General features: G+C 45.4%; 1 protein-coding gene across 1 annotated transcript; it reads left to right on the top strand.

Annotated features, from left to right (window-relative positions):
- Positions 1 to 16,607: 16,607 nt before the first annotated feature.
- On the top strand, positions 16,608 to 17,743 carry LOC128298697 (trypsin epsilon-like). The gene is made up of 4 exons (XM_053034468.1): positions 16,608 to 16,721; positions 16,835 to 17,079; positions 17,152 to 17,483; positions 17,551 to 17,743. The coding sequence occupies exons 1-4, from the start codon at positions 16,646 to 16,648 to the stop codon at positions 17,741 to 17,743; spliced, it is 846 nt and encodes a 281-aa protein (XP_052890428.1). The 5' UTR covers positions 16,608 to 16,645.
- The last annotated feature ends 652 nt before the right edge of the window (positions 17,744 to 18,395 follow it).

Genomic DNA, 18,395 nt, shown 5'->3' with positions numbered 1-18,395 from the left:
CTATCTTCAACGAGAAACATTCTTCTTAAATTATTACGATTCGTTGTTCTTCAGCCCAGGATGGTTTCACTAAAATAGAGAAGAAAACATCGTAATATATTAGCACAACGAATGTGATAAATTATGTGCTATCATTGCAACGACGCATGAAATCGTAATGTATAGAATGGTAAGAAAAGGTTTCAATGGTGAAACGAATTGCATAATTATAATACTGTAACTACCAAGTAATACGACCTGGCCGTTCGTTTTGAATAAAAAAAATACTACAATTATCGGATAACTGTGCGACGGGAAAAAAGATAAATTCTATACAAACCCTTTCAAGCACTGTGTTACAATGATTTACGTTGTTATCACATTTACCTTTTACAATCTGCAACGATGAAATTATCCGTTGTATTAGATCGATGGATCGATCCCGCGTTCTATAAATAGGATGAGATGGATTAATTTAATTGATAATTGTTAAAAGGACATTTCTTAGATATCAAATAAAATTAAACGATAAATACTTACACTGCTCTGCAATGGGGTCTGGATTCGAATATATTGACGGCCCCACAGGCTCTGCTACTCATCTCCTATTCCGTCACGTCCTCGTTGTGCGTAGTAGAAGCTGTTGTCACCGTATGTCCAAGCGTGGGTGTATGAGGTAGTCCGAAACACTCGGGCGGATTGTGTCACTTGACAATACAGGATGGAGTGGATACTCTAGGTTTGAAAGTTACCAAGCCGTCAGCGTGAGACCCTCCAGATGAACAAAGGAAGTTGAGCGCAGAGCAAGTTGAATCCGTATTCTGTAAATAGGATAAAATGATACATTTAATTGACATGGTAGGAAAACAATGCCAATTTAATATTGGAATGAAATAATATAGAATTATGCAACGCCATGCCAGACTACAACACGATCCTGTGGACATGAGACACTAGAACAACAATTTCATAACCCAATGTTCCGCAACGTCAGCAGACGGATGCTTCCTTGATAAACATCTCGACAGACCTATAAACCTAAATTAGTCTGGTATCGATAATTGAATAAAATATTCATTATTATATACTTACTCCTGTTTGACGAGACGAGCTTCATATTCCGGTATTGCACATTCGTTTGCAAATCTCAGTATGATCACACAACTGTGTAGTATCTCCTTGGAAGAGTCGGTCGGACAACGGTGAGCGCATGATGAACATCTGCCATCGAAAGATGAGATCGAATTGTGTTATTGGTAGAAATAATAATCAAATTATAAATTTACTTATCAACGCTAACAACAAAAAACTATACATTAGTCGCATTCCATCACACGGTGGATGCCACGTACAATTAGCACTACAGTGCTTTTGCAGATTATAGTAAACCAAAAGGACATTTTGCAACGGATTGAACGATAATCAACCCAAGCTTAAAATAGGTTTAACCCCAGATCACACACGACGGAAACGCAATCCGAATTCTTAAGACGGAACGTCGCGGATAGCGACCCGGAAAGCGAACATAACACCACAAACATGTCGTAAGCTCATCCTCGGGTCACGGAAACGCACTATTCACACAATAATAACTAAGAACAGTGTCTTGTCTTTCATTCCGAATGGCCAGGGAAAAGTTGCAAATCCGTTTTGGTTCCCGAATCAGAATCATTTCACTCGAGGAGTGGTTCACCTAACCTCACTTCTCACCCACAACACCAAATTATGCGTTGAGCATATAATTGGTTTATTGCGGTTAAACCCGTAAATGAATGCACAACTGTGTTGATATAACACTAGTAAATCACTTCGCACTTGATGTTACACTATTTTCAGCGATGCTGGTATCAAAATAGAACCAGATACAAATTAGGGGATTTTTGTATGGACTGGGCAAAATTAGGGGGTTCATCTTCTGTGTGTGCGAGTGCGCGTTTGCAGCACAAGGATCTCGATAACCCCACTTTTCCACCCACAATAGCTTAAAACTATGCACAACACATTCTACAACACATTTTATAACATTTCCGCTAATTAATTCACTATATTTACCATATAAAAACGATTTTACTTACCAAAGATCTTCTCCGTCTATACCGGCACTGAAACTGTACCGAAACACGCCAATGCGTTGAGTTTCGCGGCGTTTCTTTATCCATTGGCGACGGCGCAGATGCTGGGATGGTTCCGACTTACATTTTAATCCGTGCAGAACAATTGTTTTGCTAAAAAGATATAAAATATAAGTTCGGATTCGCGGTTGTTATTGTTTTGCTTACCGGCTTCCTTGGACTTGTCAAAATTTCAACAACTCGCGTTTCATATGCACCAACACAATCATACATGTGAAATCACTGTGTACAGACACGTTCGGGTGGATCGAAACTGGTCGTTGGTCGTCTTTAGAGTAGGACCGACATATTCGAGAAAGAGAGGTCAATACGAAATCTTGTGTGCAACCAGAAATGTGTGGACCAAGAGAGGTGCGCGGGTTGAGGAACGTGTGAAAAACTACTCGAAATGTCTAGGGGGACGGGCAAAGTGCTTGACATTTGGACACTTGAACTTCACATGCAATAGTAAACCTTGTGTAACTGTATGTACATACTATGTATTTAATTTATCCATTTAATCTGTCATCCAAACATTGCAAAACAACTTCACAACTATGAACATTTAATGAGCAAATGTTTTCGTGAGCATTGAAGTTGTTGCTCGTGCTACCCTCTGTCGGGTGTAATTCACAGTGTGCAGCGTTGCTACAATTAAATAGGTGGATTGGTTAACAAAACCAACATAAAAAAAAATCAATAAAGCAAGCATAATTGAGTAGGAATGAAAACAAACAACTCCAACTCGAACTGCAAATCGGTCGCTAAACACCCGTACAAATATGCAATTCATGAGAGTTTCTCGGAAACCGTCAAACACGTTGTCAGATTTAGAATTGGCCGCTAATTAAGAAATAAATTAAAATTTCAAATTACTACTACTGCTGCACACGCGTTGGCCTGAAGCAGTGGCCGGAAGCAGTGTGCCGGCCCGGTAGACGGAAACAGAACCGAAATGGCACAAAACTTGTCCTTTTGCAACACGCCCTACCACGTAGAATGGCGTTGTTCCCTAACCCCCACAAAAAAAATCCTCCCGATAACAGGCCGGGAAGATGCTGGGGCAGGCCCACGGTTTTAGGGCAAGCGGTTTTCTGGCAATGACGCGCGACCTCGGGAACGGAGAACTCACGGGGCACTTTTGTGTTGTTTGACATTCCATTATGATTATGGTAATGGGGTTGTTTATCCTTGTTCTCTTTGCGAATTGAAAGGCTGCACATTCCGGTTGAAATGAGTCGAGCCTTTTCGACGGTGCATGAACCCGGTGAAAGGAAGGGAAGTGGTAGCACCCCACACAACACCCACCCACCGCCCTGCTTGGCGCTCAAATCGGCAGCACGAGCGGCGAGGTCGGCACCGGTTGGAGATTTTCTTGCGCGAATGATGTCTCATGCAAACTATCGATAAAGCGACTATAGTGTGGCTTTTGCATTAATTATTTTCTCAAGAACAAACGGAACATCCAGATCCAGTGGCTGGCGAACGAGATGGCGTAGCGAGAAAGTTGCTCCGAAAGTTGATGTCCACGACCGCCCGGTATGTGCGGTTTTGGCAACGCAAAGCGAACTTTGCGCATTTCGTCGCGTTGCACGCGGATGTCGCGGTCATTTTCTGTGATGACCGTAGTGGAACCGTAGTGAATGTCCCTTCCCGTGACACCCGTATCCGTTCGGCCGAAAAGCTGAAGGCGAGCTAAATTCGTTTGTGCCGTGAGTGAAAAATCGTCATTTACGGGTTTAGCTTCCGGGAATCATAAAACTCGGTGAAGGAAGAATCTGAACATAGTCTAGGTGGCTGTTTTATTTCATTCGTGACCCTGTTTATGGTACCAGGAACTGCACCAAATCTGAAAACTTTGACTGCTGCTTTTAGTTGCTGCACAGCACTTCAACCTCATTACACGGCCCGAAAAGCTTAAATAGAGCCCCAGCCCTTCGACGGAGGATCTTGCCAAATGCCTGATCTTGTTTACTTCACCAAATCTGAAGCGAGCATTCTTGAAGATGAAATAAAAGTAAAGCAATCGCGATTCTCCGTACGGAAACCGTTTGAAGCATTCAAACTCGCAGTAAAGCGCCCGTTTGTCGGTCGGAACTTGAAGATTGTTTCCATTGCTTGGGAGCAAAAAACAAAAAAAAACAAGAAATAAAGAAAAAATACGAAATTTCGAAATGTGAAGCATTTTTTCGACCTTTAGACACGGGCGAGATTGGCTGACGGTGGCTCTCGACCGTGCCTGACGGTTGTGCCGCCTGATAAGTAGGTAGGTAGACAGGGGCGAGGCTAGTAGTTGTTGTGATGCTATAAATTTTTAATTATTTCCCATAATTTTTTTAATACATCTGCCTCGTTCGCTTTCGTGTTTTTTTGGCCCCGCTGGCAAAATGCTCAAGAAAAACAAACCTTCCCTTGAAACCACAACAGCTCTTCATCAGAATCGGCATAGGAACGAATAATACAAACGCAGCAGCAGCAACACTCACACACTGCGGAAGGATTGGTTGGTTGGGACAGGAAATCTCATCCGCTTATCGGTGGAATGTCTGTGCTGTTTCGGTTCGTTTCGGCATCCGGAGAACCGTTTTAACATTAGACGCTGCTTCGGCAAACAATTCGCTCGAAGGGAAGGGCACAGGGGGAAAGATGGATCCACCCGTTTGCGATGGTATGCGTGGGATGTATTATGCAAGGTAAGGCGAAGCATCGATTATAAAGTTCATACGAAGGCTCATAAATTTTTAGACCCCATCTCGGAAAAATGCACAACACACAGACACACAGCTTTGTCAGAGGGATTGTCGCTTTGGGTTGCCATTCCCAGCGGAGACTCAGGCGTGGAGCAGATGGTGAGATTAAGTGGAGTCGGTACATGTGCACTGACGTTCCGAACCGATCGAGCATCGATAAAGAGGGGTCATCCGGTAGAGTTATAACCTGTTGGCGATTACACGAGCGGCCTCGGGAGGAAAAGTAGTCCACCTCTTTAACCCCGGGAATGTGGTTGTGGCCATCGAAGGTAGGTGGGAGGGCTTTTTTTCCTACGTGAAGCATGTACGGCGAGAATAACGAACCTTGTGCCGAGTATAGTGATCTATAGTTTCAATTAATTTTCCGACAAAATGATAAAGAGCCACTTCGGTGGGAAGTACACTGCTCAATTGATTTTGACTAAGTGCTTTTAATGGTGTGAAACCTTCGCCCTAGGACGCCCCAATTCTTCCCACTCTACCTCCCACGTCCGGGTGATAGTTCGCAGTTGGGCCGGAACATTTTCAAACCGGGGTCAAAATTTTGCAAAAAGAAAGCGAACCAAGATGCGATCTTTCCGGGGGGAGGTGGACAGGACCGGTGCGGTCAAATATGTCGATCGGGATAAAGTTTAAGTATTAATAACGACACATTCCGTTTCGCCATCTCTGATGGTCTGGTTTTCGGCGCACTGTCTTTGCACGATTATTCGTATTATGCCTTACGGGAAGCACCTGCTATGAACGATTATAAAACGAGCTTTCGCTCTAACGATGCCCGGGACAGAGCGGGAACTATTTATCGTGTCTGCAGCTGTCAGCCGATGGGAATCGTGGATGGAACAATTGATACGGTATTAATGATTTTGCTCGACGCTTAAATCGTGGCGTAAATTCACCGGGGGTCAGTGATTGTAAGACCTTTTGGTCGGGAGTGCAATAAATGGAGCGAGCTTTAACATGAACGTGCGCCCAAAAGGCATACAATTATTCAACAAATTCAGTGTAATTAATTCTAGGCAACGAATCAAAGCAACTCAATTGAGTTTTGAATTATCGCATCATAAAATAATCACAAAGATTAACTGATTTGTTATGCTGATGTAAAATAGGCTTACGATAAAAAATGCATATGCTTTTAAAGCGCTTGACTATGTTGATTGTTTACCAATGGTGGAACCGATTGTTTTGCGCAACATTGCCGTTTTATAGGAAACACAGTTACAATTACCATTCAATCGAACTGTCCGAATGCACAAAAGGCAGGAACAAAACGCACTGATGACGCGGCTATTGAAACAACCACGCACGATCGGAACACTCAAGGGGGCAGACAATGTTCCGATGCATCAAAGGACCTTGTTTAATGCACTCAATTGTACACAAGCGCCAGCACGATGCTTTCGGGTACAATGCGGTTCAACACATTGCCATTTACATGCGGACGACACTTTGCCACCGTTGTTTCTGGCAGCGAGAGCACCCGGCTGTGTGAATGCGAAAAACAAAAGCCAAATGGACAATTTTATATCGGCCGGGTAATGGAATTCCCTTCACAGACGAGCAATAAAAGCGCTGGACACTAAGTGGCCTCTGCGAGGCAGAGAATCGACAGCATCGCGCCCGGTTCGTGACAGCTGAGCCAATAGCAGCGTTCCTCAGGTGACGTGAATGAGGTGCTTGAGCACCATTTACATGGCCGGTACGGTTCACTGTTTAAAAGCGAACGAAAAATCAAATTCTTGTTCCTGTTCGCGATTTATCGCGGAACAGCCGGTGGAAAAAAAAGATCTTTAATTAAAACAAGCTTGCAATGCTTTTTCGCGCTGTTTTGATTGGCCAATTCGTACGAATTGTTTGTTTTGAAGAGATAGTTGAATGTTGCAATATTTTTTGCCCCCATTTTTTCGGAGAATTTTCCACCCTAGAACCGTTGTCTTTTGAGGCATTACTGAGGTAATTTGCATGTTGTGTGCCGCGCGTTTAATTAATTCCATTCAATAGCATGTGTTTCTTGTGCGTCATTCGTGCGTTGCCCTATTTGCTTGTGACGACCGTTCGCGGCGATGCTATGAATGGCAATGCCGGTTTAACGGTCACCGGTAAAGCGAACATTTTTCTCCACGCAGCCAAAAGTTGCGCATAAAGTAAAGTAGCAATTTCACAGTATTTCCGTAGCGAGCGCTTAAAAAGAGCCGATTTTTATTGTATTTTTTTCCAACCGGATCAGTTGTACGTTCGATGATTGGGTGTTCGGAGAGGGAAATTCGAGGTTGTATCGCAATTTAAAGCTCCACGACACGGACCATTTCGCTGTGGATTTCCAATTGATGAGCGTTTCTATGTGTGTGTGTGTGTGTGTGTGTGTGTGTTTTTCTCTTAATGCGTATTTGCATTCATTTTGGTGGTTATTGAAGAAATTGGGAAATCAATTTCCCCGCACAGAGCCGGGGTCTTTTGTTAAGCCGGATATATGTGCGCTATATATCGGTGTGTTTTTCCTTGTGCGTACGGTGTTCGCTTAATCCGATACATAATTCCGGTTAAGATTCAAACATATCTTTCACCCGAAACCCCGGATGCCACAGGTCAATTAAAGGATAAATGATATGCTTTTCCAATCATCCTCACATTATATCCGCACGTGGTCAACACGGCGCTGGCACCGTCGGATTGCCGCAATCGATATCTGTGGCCGGAGGGGCCGGCCCGGGAATTGAACGGGGTTCGCTCATACCGAGCGAATGTTTTTCCATCCATCCGAGCATGCCGTGTATGTATGGTTCGGTTTTGATGTCGGAGCGAAAAACTCCGACACGAGAACTAATTTCGTATTCACTGTACAAGTTGACATAATAAATAGGAAGGATTTTCTTTTGATGCATACGAGCGAATGGGTGGGAGTGTACTGTAGGTGCCGTGTACCATGCCTTTTAAGGGTGTAGCAGAGCGTGGTGAGAAAATGGAGAGCATTCATCTAGATTTTGCCCCAGTGCGAATACTTTTTTCCCCCCTTTATGTGTTATGTGGCAACCAAAAAAAAAAGCGAACGACGGCGACGACGACGACGACGTGCCAGAATGGTCATATATTTACTCCAACTTCCGGCATAATTTTTTCTACCCCTATTCCTTTGATTCTTTCCGTTCCGCCTTTGGTGGGGCGTTCAGCATCACCAAGAAATTGTTCCAAAAAGCGTTTGTTGGATCGGTGAAAGAACGGCTATTTCTTCTTGCATGGGAACTCGATTTTCCCTTCCAGCGCACGGTATAAAGGGCAGTCACGTGTTCGTGGAGAGCGCGACAGAGAGGGATGATCAGGTGATACGAATATCCATTCCGTTGCGCTGGCCGTGTAAGCATGAAACCGGGGAGGCAAGATATTCAATTTCCCCCTGTTTTTTTTTTGCTTGGTAGCCCTATCCCTGGACCCGATTCTACTCGAAATGAGTCCAATTTTCATGCAAAAAGTTTAAGTTTCTCCACTTTACCTTAGTGGCATTGGAGAAGGTCCTTTTTTGCACTCCAACACACCATATTCAGATGCCGTCCCCTACTCCCCCTTGGTGTGCACCATCTTGGACAGGAACAATACTGAGTACTCAGAGAAAAGAAACATGAAAGGGAGAAGGGTGGGTGAAACGAGGGAAGCGGGGACAGGTGGATGTTTTCCCGCCCCGATGTCCCGAGGTCTTCGGAGCAAAGTTTTTAATGGCTGGTGAAATGCGAATATATTGCACCATGGCTCATTTGGTATTCGGTGGCCATCGGTGATTGCATTGGAATAGAATATTCGATCGCACCTTATCGCAAAAAAGGGGTCCAAATTTTGGGGTTTTTGTTTTTTTTTTTTTTTTGGTTGAAGGAAAACAAAATTTAACGAATAATCGACACCGTTTGTAGAGAGGCAGCCCAGCTCGTGCAATTGGAACAATTGAAGCTTTCAAACAACTTGTACAACTTTTCAGACGATGGAATGAAACCCTTAATCTAGCAATTTATTGAACACTTCCTCGGTGTTCGTCGTTTGGTGATTTTGTTGGTACTGCTCTTGCTGCAAGTGTTCATCGAGCGTTTCTCAGATCGAGAGTGGACGATAAAGGTTAATAAATCCACAGCACTTAACTGATTACTACCGATTAGACCCGATAGCATGACGACGTGTTTCTGCTGCATTAGAAAATGGTCGTAAGTGGACAACTTAAGATGCAAAACCACGCAGCGCCATTGTTGCACTATGTGCCTATCCCCTCCCATCATGCGAGGCCGGGGCCGGAAAAAGAAAATGGACATAAAAATATACGTCCATGTACGTTATGTGCAGTGCGGTTCGGTTCGGACACTCGAGGCATGCACACCAGCGCCAGTACATGAAGCGGGATTTAAGATTTTATTTACTGCTGTACAAGGCTTCGGAAGGATCATCTAAGTTGCGGCTCGCTCCCCACGCTGTGCTCTCGCCCGCGTACTACGTCCCACGCGTTAAATGGCCACTGCAGAGCCAAGCCTAATCCCCATTTATCATGATTATCAATTTCATGCTGCATGCCATCTCCCCGGCGACGTTGGTGTGAAAAGCTTGGCCGGAAAAACAACACCACCGCTGCAAAACTCGTTGCATGCACGGTGGCTAATGGCGCGGTTTTGTGTGTCGGATGGCCAGTTTACAAGACCAGCTGCTGCCTTCCAGTGGTTGTGAGCAGACTGGATAGGCAAATGTACGGCTCGCCGAAAGAGTCGTTCACCAGCGGTGGCATTGTGCAGGTATGAAGGATTCGAGCGACTCTCGGTAAGATCATTGTGAATAAACGGTGCACTGAACCAAGAGGATTTAATGGACATAAAGCGTGGTATTTAAAAAATAATCAACCATACAGTCACCAATCCACCAAGACGGAACGGTGCAATGAACGGTGGTGCTGGTATTTAAGAAACCTCTTTTTTTATTATTCCCCACAGAAGCGAAGGAGTGATTTCAGTCGCAAAAGAGACAAAAAGGATATAAAAAAAACACCATGAAATAACACACAATGGAAATTCTTTCGGTTGTGTGACCAGCAAAATCACTGCTATTAAAACTACGTCCACGAGAAATGGTTGCACGTGGCGCAATTTTCCACCGGGAGGCAACTCTTCCGGCGCATGTTTGGCGCGTATTGTGTTTGGAAACCACATGAAAGCACCAAGCGCGACCGAACGAATGGACGGACCGAACGCAACGTATAATGACAATGACGCTCGTCTCCTGCTGGTTTGGTGGACACGTACCGAGCATGCACTAATTTAGTGCCACGGTTCAATGCTCACGTACGCGCGCATCAACAAACAGGGTGGAAAACCCATCGCTGGCCGTGTCACAACGGAGTCGAGAGCGCGACAGCGTGTTGTTTGGCTAGGAATTGAATTCTTCCATCGCAGCTTGGCATGGCGGATCGGGACCGGCCGGGTTCGGGACCGGGGAGGGGGCAAAATTTAGGATCAAAGGCATTCGCTGGTCGTTTATGATGGGAAAGAGTGATGGGTGGCTGGTTAAGTTGTTTCGAAAATGTTTTCAGCTGTTGTATCGCTCGATGTGCAGCGGGGCTCCCAGCTGTACGCGCGTGATCTATGTGATGCAATTAAAATTTCACCACTGCATTACTCAACTTTTTTGTGAGTCTCTTCGCACTAACATGCTTACCATACGGCTGGTTTAGCCGATCAATTACAGGCCATGCTTCGCTTTGAAGTGGTATTCTATTCTAGGACGGCAGCGGAAAAGTGAAGCGTTTAAGCGAATAATGATTGAAATTAAAGTTTTAGTACGATAATCAAGCATGCAGAGTTCGCGTAAGTTCGATGTAATCGGCCTGCAAACATGCTGATTATGATTAATATTCTATACGTAATGTACAGTGGAAGGCAACATAAAGCTTCCACCTCCTTTTTTATCAAATTTCTCTGTATTGTTTTGAATTGTTTTCATATATTTTTGTAGTTTCATTAACAGTTTACTGAAACCCAAAGGGTTTTGCTAATATAAAATAAAAACAATATCCTTCAAAGATTTACAGAGAACAAATAATGTAATCAGTTGATAAATCGTGTGAAGTAATCGATTTTCTTTAATGTTCACCCCTTTATTGTTTATGGTCTAGACATTTTCATTAAAAAAAGCTCACTATTGGTAAGAATTCCTTCCTGTTTACTTGGATGTGATCCACAAAATGAAGAAAAATGTGAAAAATATGTAGTAGGCACTTTATTTGGTCGACCACTGTTCAGTCTTTTACCGAGTTACGCGAATAATGCGTGCCGGAGAAATTCTCGAAACTTAAATTTTCGCGTAACTCGAATTGCCTCTATAATATCGTTTATATTTAAAATTCTGGGATCGACTACGTTAGGAAGCTCATTAACAATTGATGTTTTGACATTTATTTCGACAATTCGAGTAAATTGTAGCCGAAATTATTATTATTCTAATATAAAAAATTTAACGTATTTTTGGGAAAATTTAAAATTTCACAAATAAAAACGTCAATTTCACATACAAATTTACACGAACTGTCAAATTTTTGAGATTCGCGTATCTCGAATTCGAGTGTCGCGAAACTCGGGAAATGACTGTATACCATTGTTACATCTAATAACAAGCGTTATGAGCAAATGTAAATTGACACGTTTTAATAGCATGCTTTTTTGTACATACTTTACTGACATCAAACGAGTATCTCGTTGCACGTTATATTTCCATCTCGACCATCTCGACTGTCGACCGTTTTGTTGCTATTTTTGTGCAATAATTGTGCTAAACATGTTACTAAATAATGACTGCAGATAAAAATAGCTATAAAACATGCGGTTAACTATACGCTTTTTCTGCACGCGTTCGCCCGGATGGGGACGGGCGTCAGGGACATTGTTTAGGTGTCAACGTGATTCGAATATTGGGCCACCAGAGGATCCAGCGTGTCGAAAGAATTTCGGTCCGAATCCGAATAGCGAATGCTTCGGGGGATGACTTATGGCATGGTGCCTATTTTTACCTCACTTCGTCTATATTTTTCGGTAAAATGTCTCCCCAAAAATGCTCCATATTTATCACCAGCGTGGAGTCGGGACGTTCGGGCAGTGAAGGTTGATTCCAACTCAAATAGACATACACCGAAACATGCCGGGCGGAGGGATCTTTCACATCATGAATTCTCTTTTCGTACACGTTGCGTTTCACCTGACGACCGGTCGGACGGTCCTGCCGGCAAAATGAGGCAGCTTGTTTGTGGAGAGCATTAAAGAGAATTCATCACCATGTCGCAGCCAGGTCGTGTTGCTGCTGGTGCCATCGCCCGCAGATCGTTCTTTTCCGTGTCCCGTCCCGGTGACTGATGATTTGCTCCGATGACGTATAGGTACCCGAATTGGCTGGGGAAGGTTGACGCGGACGAGGTGCAGAAGCGGGAATCGAACCTTATGCCAACGACAGAATGTGTGACCTCTCCGCCGTGCTTCCGTCCGTGCTCGCAAGCATCAAACACATGCGAGGGAGTTATGTGGCATGCGTTTGTGTGCGCCTTTGTGTCATCGTTGTTCGCCAGCTGCCATTCGTGCTGTGATGAGGATCCCCATAATACCCAGAACTATCTCGCACCGGCACCGGCGACGGTCGGCCTACGATCTGGACGTGAAATTTCGGATACTGTTCCTGAAAATGTCATTTCCATGGACATCCGTCGTCCGGTGCGAATGGCATAAAGGAGTTTTGGGGGTTGGACGAGTCCATTGCGGCACCGACCGGTAATATGTCTGACTATCACCATCTGACCCAGACGTACCAACGCTTTGGACATTCCCCAACAGACACGCACACACACACACACGCGCACATACGTGTGCCGGTGGTAGCGTAGAGAGTGAAAATTTATGTTTAATTTTAAATCAATTTAATTCAATTAAACTTTTGTTCGTTTGCCCCAGCAGAGGGCAGCACCAGTGCTGGTGCTCGTGGCCGACACCTTAAACGAAGTGCCCGGGAAAACCTCCGGTGCACATGTTTCCATTCGAAAAAGCTCAATTCCCGTACAATTACGAGCTCCATGTCATCATCCGGTCGATGTGCGTTTGATGGGAACAATTTTCATTAGCGATCGTTGACGGTGACATGATGCGCTTTCTGTGTGGTGCATGTGCTGCCGACAACTGCATCCCGGAACGTGCCTGCGCGTGGAAGCGCACCATCGACGACATGTCGACATTATTTATGGGAAAATATGTACGCTGTGTTTTTCCGTCCCACATCGTGTCGGGACGCTTCGTGTGACAATGCCTGGAATCTTCCGTGTGTTGCGGACTGACTGGACGGTTTTACTTTCGCATTCGCAACACTTCAATCAAGCTAATTACGGCTAATGTTTGCCAGCTGTGGACTGTTTTGTGGGACGCCGATGATGAACACGCAAGCTGGGGTCACAAAGTTAAACCTGGGTATGAAATGTCGATTTTTCTCGTCAATTCCACTAATATTGAGGAAGGGCTAGCAGGGAAAACTAGCAGCAGGGAAAATTAATAATTTCTAGTCATCGACCTTGGGCAATCTTCATATTGCAACGTACAACGGGCGATGATCCTTTGCAGGACTGAGCTTTTCGACGGCAAGCGCTTTTGATTACATCATTTGTTATTTGTTTAAGCCATCCCAAATTCCCAGGGGTTAATAATTCATCCTCAATCCACCGGAGAGTTTTTCATTCTCCAGAGCTGAGCAGGCGTTGGAGTGGTATGTGGAAGTGTCCTAAATTGGTTCCACAACAAACCCCCGACTCCAGCATTGTGTTGGGCATTGTTACTGATAAATAGCACCTTCCCCTGTTACACCCTTTTTTGCGGACTTTCTCGTACGACCTTCCGCCCTGTGGGCTATGCGAACGCTGTACCGAACGTCCAACTGTTGTTGTCCACTCGAAGGAAGTGCAACGCACCAAGCGTAATTCCTGTCCCGAGAATAAACGATTCCCGTTCTTCTCTCTACCAGCGCCGATGTAAAACTGTGACACTTTGGAAAAGATGAAAGAATAAAGCCCCAACCGGAAGTGGCCACAGTTCTTCAGATACTCAGCTAGCTCAGCTAGCAGTGTACGGGCTCGAACCGTACCGCACAAGAAGTGTTTCTGCACTGCGTAAAGTGCTTTCTGCGTTTACGCCACCGTTCGTTGTTCGTGGCCCCGGCAGGGCCAACTTCACTTCGTGACTTGCATCCCGGAGGAAACCCGATGGCCGAAAGGACTTCTTAAGTTCACTCTCGTTGCCACGGTACCCGGGCCACACAACTTCACAGCTGCGACAGGACAGGACCGGCAGAGCTGGGTAATAAAAGGCTAACCGGATAGATGTTAAGATTTGCGCTCTCGCAACCGCACAGCACGAACTCAACCCATCCATCCGTCTGAGGCTTGTCAACATTGGCTAGCGGTGATGATGGAGTGTCCGCCGGCCATGCGGCACTTCCACTCTGGCACGCTTCTACGGGTGGAAAGTTAATTTAAAACCGCACCATCCCCGACGGTGGCGATGCTGGAGAAGCTTGGGGGATGCTAATGCTTTTCTGGTGCTGGCCATTTTTTGTTTGTTTGTTTGCTGGGTTTTTTGTTGTGTCACTCATTTTCGTTTGTTTGTTCCTTCTGCTGGCAGTGGAAAGCCATTCGGTGTAAAGAGTGAATCCTTTCGACAGCATGCAAAAATAAAAAAATGGGGGAAAAATATACTTTTGAACGTGTGTGTTGTGCTTTTTGTGTGCTTTGCTCGCCACAGTGCAAAGCTCATTGTTGTTGAGGTATTACGGTAGTGGCTTCTAACCAGTGCACTTTCCACGATGAACTCGTTCAATTGCGTGTGGACAAGGAATTAGTTGTGAAGTTCAACGACAGCGAGCGGCTATGTGGTTGTGTGTGTGTTTTAACTGTTGTGGCCAAGCAAAGCAAAGCTCGGTTAGGAAGCGGCGTAAAGTTGTTAATAATTCATGGACCAGCGTTCATAATATGTTTTCTTATCAGTGTAACAACAAAGTGGTTGGCGAATGGCGATAAAAAGCTTCATTACCGCACCTTGTTTTGGGAGCGCATGTTAGCCTAACTCTTGCATCATGTTATCGCAGTAACGATAACATGTTGTTGCAGCTAATCATGAAATGAGTTGCATAATGGTAAAGTTTATCGACCAATTAGAATAGCATCCCGCCGTTGTTAGATCCATCATGTGCGAGTGGAGTTTTACGCAAATCCTCGCATGTATGTAAAACCACCCGCATAAGCACGATATCTTCACGCATCAGCCGTTAGCATCATAAGCGACTGCTATTAGTGCAGGTAACCGGAGAGAAGGGTTCCGTTTATTCGATTCCGTTTTTCACGCTGAGCTAGAATACCTGTCTGCTGTTCCTAAAGGTAACGCGCGCTGATTGCTATCCCTTGCCTAATTACCATCAATTTCCCGTAACGCATCTAGTTTCTTCATTAAAATTTTCCTCATTACTGCCGAGACCTCTGGAATCGTGCCGCGAGGGTTTAAGCGAACTGCAGTCGCTGCGTCTGTACGGGCTTAAGAAAGGCTTACGGGTTTCCCGGGTTCAAACGAGCGCATATTTAGAAACCGGCCAGGGTCCCGGAATCACTACCAGGCCAGTGTGCTTACACGTCTGCTAATCCGCACGACGGTGGGACGCTTTTCGTGAAAAAACCTGCACACTCTCTCATTTCCGCACACGTTCGTACGACCGACCCACCGCGCTCGACGTCGGTGTAATTGAGTTTTAGAACCATTGCCTCCAACACCATTGGCAGTCTGCATTCGCATCGGTACTGCACGGTACGGCATTCTGCCCATGCTCGAAAGAAACTCGCTCGTACGCTCGTGATAAGTTGCACCGGACGTGCATTGGCCGCGTGCGGTGTGGATAGCTTCGGGGTCCGGGGATGGTGAAAAATATTGGAGCACAAAATTGCGCAATTATCTCATTACGGTGTAGTTGGCACTTTTTATCGAAGGTTGCTGGAGGTTGCTGATTCGCATCTACTGCGGCGTGAAATTTAATTCCTAGCTCGGCTCAACCGACCGCACCGCAGGCTCAACACGAACAAACAGTGTTAAATGAGCCGTTTGGGTGGTAGTAAACCGCGCGGATGTAGTACGGAACCGCCCGGCAGGATATGTTGCGTGTAGATTTGTAGCCTTGTTTGCCTCGATTAGGATAGGTAGAAATTGTTTTAGCGGAGTTTCGGCTGGAACTTACTGGAGTTTACAAACAGAATGGTTTATACGTTAGCATTTGCCGCTAGAATATGATAAAAATAGATTTAATACAGCAAAAAGTACTGTTATTAAATGCCAACAAAGCAATAATTTATCGTTTGTAAAACGTATTGCATACCTTCAGGCGTTTTAACTTGTTGCTCTACTAATTTGCCTGAAAGTAGGCAAATACTCTAAACGTCTCTTTGTCACATTCTTTGGGCAAAAACTACACTCGTCCATGAAACTGCCCAACTCAATTCAATGATACTTCAGTATTATCTCATAATCTGGTTATCATTTTCGCCCACTCGTAAAATGCGACGCTTTTTTCGGACGTTCCATAAAGATAACATCCGATAAACCAGACGAACGAAAATTTGCTTAGACAATTAATTCTCAGTGCCGAGCTGGCTCAGAGATTTAATTCGTGCGCTCGAGATACTGCTGGAAAACATCTCGTCGTAGCCGCGCGTGGTACAATTCGAGGCAGTGTCACTATCCAGCACGTCCGCGGTGTAACAACGTTCGGTCAGCGGTCAGAATGCGATGCACCGTCGGTAGTCTTCAAGTGGTGATGGTCTGTGCCATCTGTTGCGCAGATTCAATTTTCGCTTATTGTGAGTTTCGAGTGAACGTTTGCGATGCCCGTTCTGCCAAGTGTGGATCGACGATACACTCTTTACGAGTGTTTGACTTTCTCCTTAACGCTGGTTTTATCCCAACATTGCAGCCCCGCTGCCTCTCGAGACCGTCATCGCGCGGGTGAATCGTGTGCCACACACAGTTTCCTTGCCGCCGGCAGATGGCGTCCGGACGGCACGAATCATCGGTGGAAGTAAGACAACGATCGAGGACGTTCCTTATCAGGTTTCGCTCCGGTATTTCAATAATCACATCTGCGGTGGATCCATCATATCTCACTCGTGGGTACTGACGGCAGCCCACTGCCTAGATTGGTATCCCAACAATGATGAAGTCAGTCGCGCCCCCCCCCAAGCCCAACCGGACGTGCCATTGTCTCATGCGCTGATGTCCGTTTTTCGCCAGATTTCAGTCCGTTCCGGGAGCACCTATCAATCGACGGGTGGATCGCTGCATGCGGTATTTTACTATCACCTGCACGAGCACTACGACATGGAGGAGTTTCAGTGGGACGTAGCCACAATACGCGTCCGATCGCCCATGGTGACTGACCCGGCTAGAGCGCCCATTCCGCTGTCACCGTTGCCCGAGTGGTCGATGGCGCAGCGTGTTACGGTGGCCGGTTGGGGTTACTTGGCATCCTCCGGCAAGGTCGTCGATAGCTTGCAGATGGTTCGGCTGGATGTTGTTCCGCGGGAGATTTGCAACCAGAGCTGGACCGGCTACATTACGGACGAGTGCGTGCGGAAAGACGTCTTATCTAATCGCCACATGCTTATCACCTCGCATCGCTTCTCGTTGCAGCATGATTTGTGCCGGTGGTCCGGGTGTCGATGCATGCGCGGGTGACAGCGGCGGACCGGCGGTACAGGATGGGCTGCAGTACGGAATCGTGTCGTGGGGCGCCATCGAGTGTGGGAACGGTCTGCCCGGAGTGTACACCAGCATCGCTCATCCGTCTGTTCGGAATTTCATTCGCCGTACCACGATGGTGTAATTGTTTCAAGAAACCGGTCGCTGTGCAACACGGCTGTGTGTGCTGGAGTATCTAATTAAGATAAAGTTCATCAAATGCTGTCGAATGGAAGCTGGCACACAACGGCAGTACAGAAAGCATGCTAGAAAAAGCATAATAATCTCTTTAAAATGTTTAATTAAGTCCGTTTCCATGCAATTAAAAGCGGAAAATTAAACACTTATGCCAATGCGCTACGCGCTCACAGTGGTTTGCTAATAAAAACAATCTCTCAATGTTACAATAACTTATCACTGTAGCAGACGGACATTGTGCATAAGCTCAATCGTGTCGCTGTTGCTAGATCGTTTCCCGGGCAACACCCTCACCGGAGCTTTTCACCATTCCCATCCAAGCTGGATTCGTTTCAATTTCATTAACGTACAAAATTCCCTCCAACACTCAACGTGTTCGTAGAGCGAAAGTAGCAAATATCAAGTCAATTGCACACTTGTGTCGAAATTGGATTTATTCGTCGTAGCTGTGTGAAGCTCTGGGGCAACCGAGTATGCCGAAACAAAACAAAAAATGGCGTAATTGGCGATAGTTTGTCGTTTAACGAGGCTTATCAGATTTGGAGACAATTTTTTCGAGCACCAAAGTCAACCGACCGGCAAACAATAGCTCGCGACGA

Source organism: Anopheles moucheti, chromosome 2 (assembly GCF_943734755.1).
Source record: "Anopheles moucheti chromosome 2, idAnoMoucSN_F20_07, whole genome shotgun sequence".
Classification (NCBI taxonomy): domain Eukaryota; kingdom Metazoa; phylum Arthropoda; class Insecta; order Diptera; family Culicidae; genus Anopheles; species Anopheles moucheti.
This window is presented reverse-complemented; position numbering and strand designations above follow the sequence as displayed.